Raw genomic sequence first — 2,008 nt, 5'->3', positions numbered from 1 at the left:
GGGTTCTTCCTTCCATCATCTGTAACCCCAAACCAGGCACAATTTCCTGCCCTCAGCTTGTGGCACCAGCTACCTGTCTCCCTCAAACCTCTGCTGAGCTGACCTTGGACAACCCCCTCTAGCCAGGGCCCTGAGCTCAGTGAATGGTTGCTGTAGCAGCATCCATTCGCCCCATGAACATGACACGCCGGCTGCCGTCAGCGCTGGTCTTGCATTTGCTGGGTGTTGGGCTTGTGCTCTGATATGCTCTGATACCCGTGGAGAAGCCGAAGGCAAGGCCATGGATAGAGGCCAGCCCTTTGCCTCGTGTATTGGTGGCATCCCCTCCTGATCCACCTACAGCCCTCAGCCTTCTGGAGTTCACAGCCCCTTCTCCTGCCCTGAGTGGTGATGGCAGGAAGACAAAGTGTGGGCTTTAAAGGAGCTGTAGCTTGGACCCACAGTGTCTCCTCCGAGGCCTGGACTGTGCGAATACAGTTTGGAATTCCCTCTGAGGTTCCTGACCAGTTTTATTTGGGGCCCTTCAGGTTCTGTCTGTCCTGTGTGGGCGTGATTGTCAGTCAGGGTAGAGGAAGAAGTCCTTTAGAGCTGTTGAGCTGTTCATGCAGGAGGTGGTTTTCTGTCAGACTGTGTCCTGTGGGGGTTATTAGCGTCCGTTGGACTGTCCTGTGTGGGTGTAATTGTCTGTCAGACTATTCCAGGGAGGGGCATGGTGCTTTGCCCTGTGAGTTTCTGTGTCATAGATAGCTTGCCCAGTACGCTTTCACTAGCAGTTTTCAAGTGTTTATTGCTGGGGGGAGGGGGGTAAGTGCACGTGATCCTTCTTCACCTTGGGGGTTCACTCACTTGACCTGACAGGACAGGTCCTCTCAGAGGGTCTTTTCAGCTACCCGCTCTCCCAGTCTTGGCTCCTGTTTGTCCGTCTGCGGCCAGAGCAGCCCCTCAGGGCGCTGGCCCGAGTGGGAGCTCCAGTCTCCATTAGCCTTCTGAATTATGCAGAAGCCTTGGTGGGTCGAAGCACTTTAGCAGCGCCAAACTGAGGAAAGTAGCCGGAATGGGTGGGGCTCACAGGGTGGGGGTAGAGTGGGAGGAGGTGGTGGGAGTGTGGGGCAGAGGCTGCTGGGCACCAAGCCCCAAGGCAAGCCCCTTCCAAGTAGGTGATGGTGTTTCAGGCTCTCACAGGCAAGGACATTGCTTGTTTAGGAATTTCTCGTCCTGTGGGTCTGTAGGCTTTGGCATAAGAGAATTGATAGGCATGATTATTGTTAAACAAGCCTTAGGGACTCTTGGGACAGTGATGGGCACTCTGGATTGCTCCTGAGTGCAACAGGAACTGGTCCATAGTAAGGGCATCTTGTTTCAAAGAACAAGTTCTTGATTCTTGCTTAGAGGGACCTGGCTTATCAGAGTTTCCTGGAAGCCACTCAGGCCCTAGGCTGTGGCCCAGGTGAGCCACAGCCTAGGGCTACACGTGTTGTCAGGGCCTCCGTGTTCTAGGTCACACACAACATGGACCGTGACTGACCGATTATCTTGTGTCCCCACAGGTGCCTTGCAGATTGAGAGCAGCGAGGAGTCTGACCAAGGCAAGTACGAGTGTGTGGCAACCAACGCGGCAGGCACACGCTACTCGGCTCCCGCGAACCTGTATGTGAGAGGTAAGGACTTGGCCACAGCTGGCTCCGTCACCTTGGAGCCAAACTTCACCTGCCAGGCATTGCTGCTTGGAGACCTTGCAGACACTGGAGGGACTCCGCAAGCCTCGCCTTTCCTTCTCACCTCTTTCTGCTGCAGTGCTCACCGCCACCAGCACACCAGCTCCGCAGCTCCCGCTGGGCAGGCTGCTAGCAGCTGCCACTACGTGCCTTCTTTCCCTTTAGGCCTTTGGGGAAGCAGACACTCGCCCCACCCCCACCCCTACCCCTGGGAGCATTTGTGTCTCTTGTAGGTCCTTGCTGCCTGGGCTTGGAGCCCTATGGGAGTCTGGAGCCTTCTAAGCAGACATTGG

General features: G+C 55.8%; 1 protein-coding gene across 13 annotated transcripts in view; it reads left to right on the top strand.

Moving 5' to 3' along the window:
- The window catches only part of Ptprf (protein tyrosine phosphatase, receptor type F), a 74,435-nt gene that overhangs the window by 33,673 nt on the left and 38,754 nt on the right, over positions 1 to 2,008 (top strand). For all 13 annotated transcript variants that reach the window (XM_013354787.2, XM_026777495.1, XM_026777493.1 and 10 more), the window contains one exon: positions 1,548 to 1,658. In XM_013354787.2, coding sequence (XP_013210241.1) covers positions 1,548 to 1,658 — 111 coding nt within the window. The remainder of the gene's footprint in view (positions 1 to 1,547; positions 1,659 to 2,008) is intronic.

This window comes from Microtus ochrogaster, unplaced genomic scaffold (genome assembly GCF_000317375.1).
Source record: "Microtus ochrogaster isolate Prairie Vole_2 unplaced genomic scaffold, MicOch1.0 UNK69, whole genome shotgun sequence".
NCBI lineage: Eukaryota > Metazoa > Chordata > Mammalia > Rodentia > Cricetidae > Microtus > Microtus ochrogaster.
This window is presented reverse-complemented; position numbering and strand designations above follow the sequence as displayed.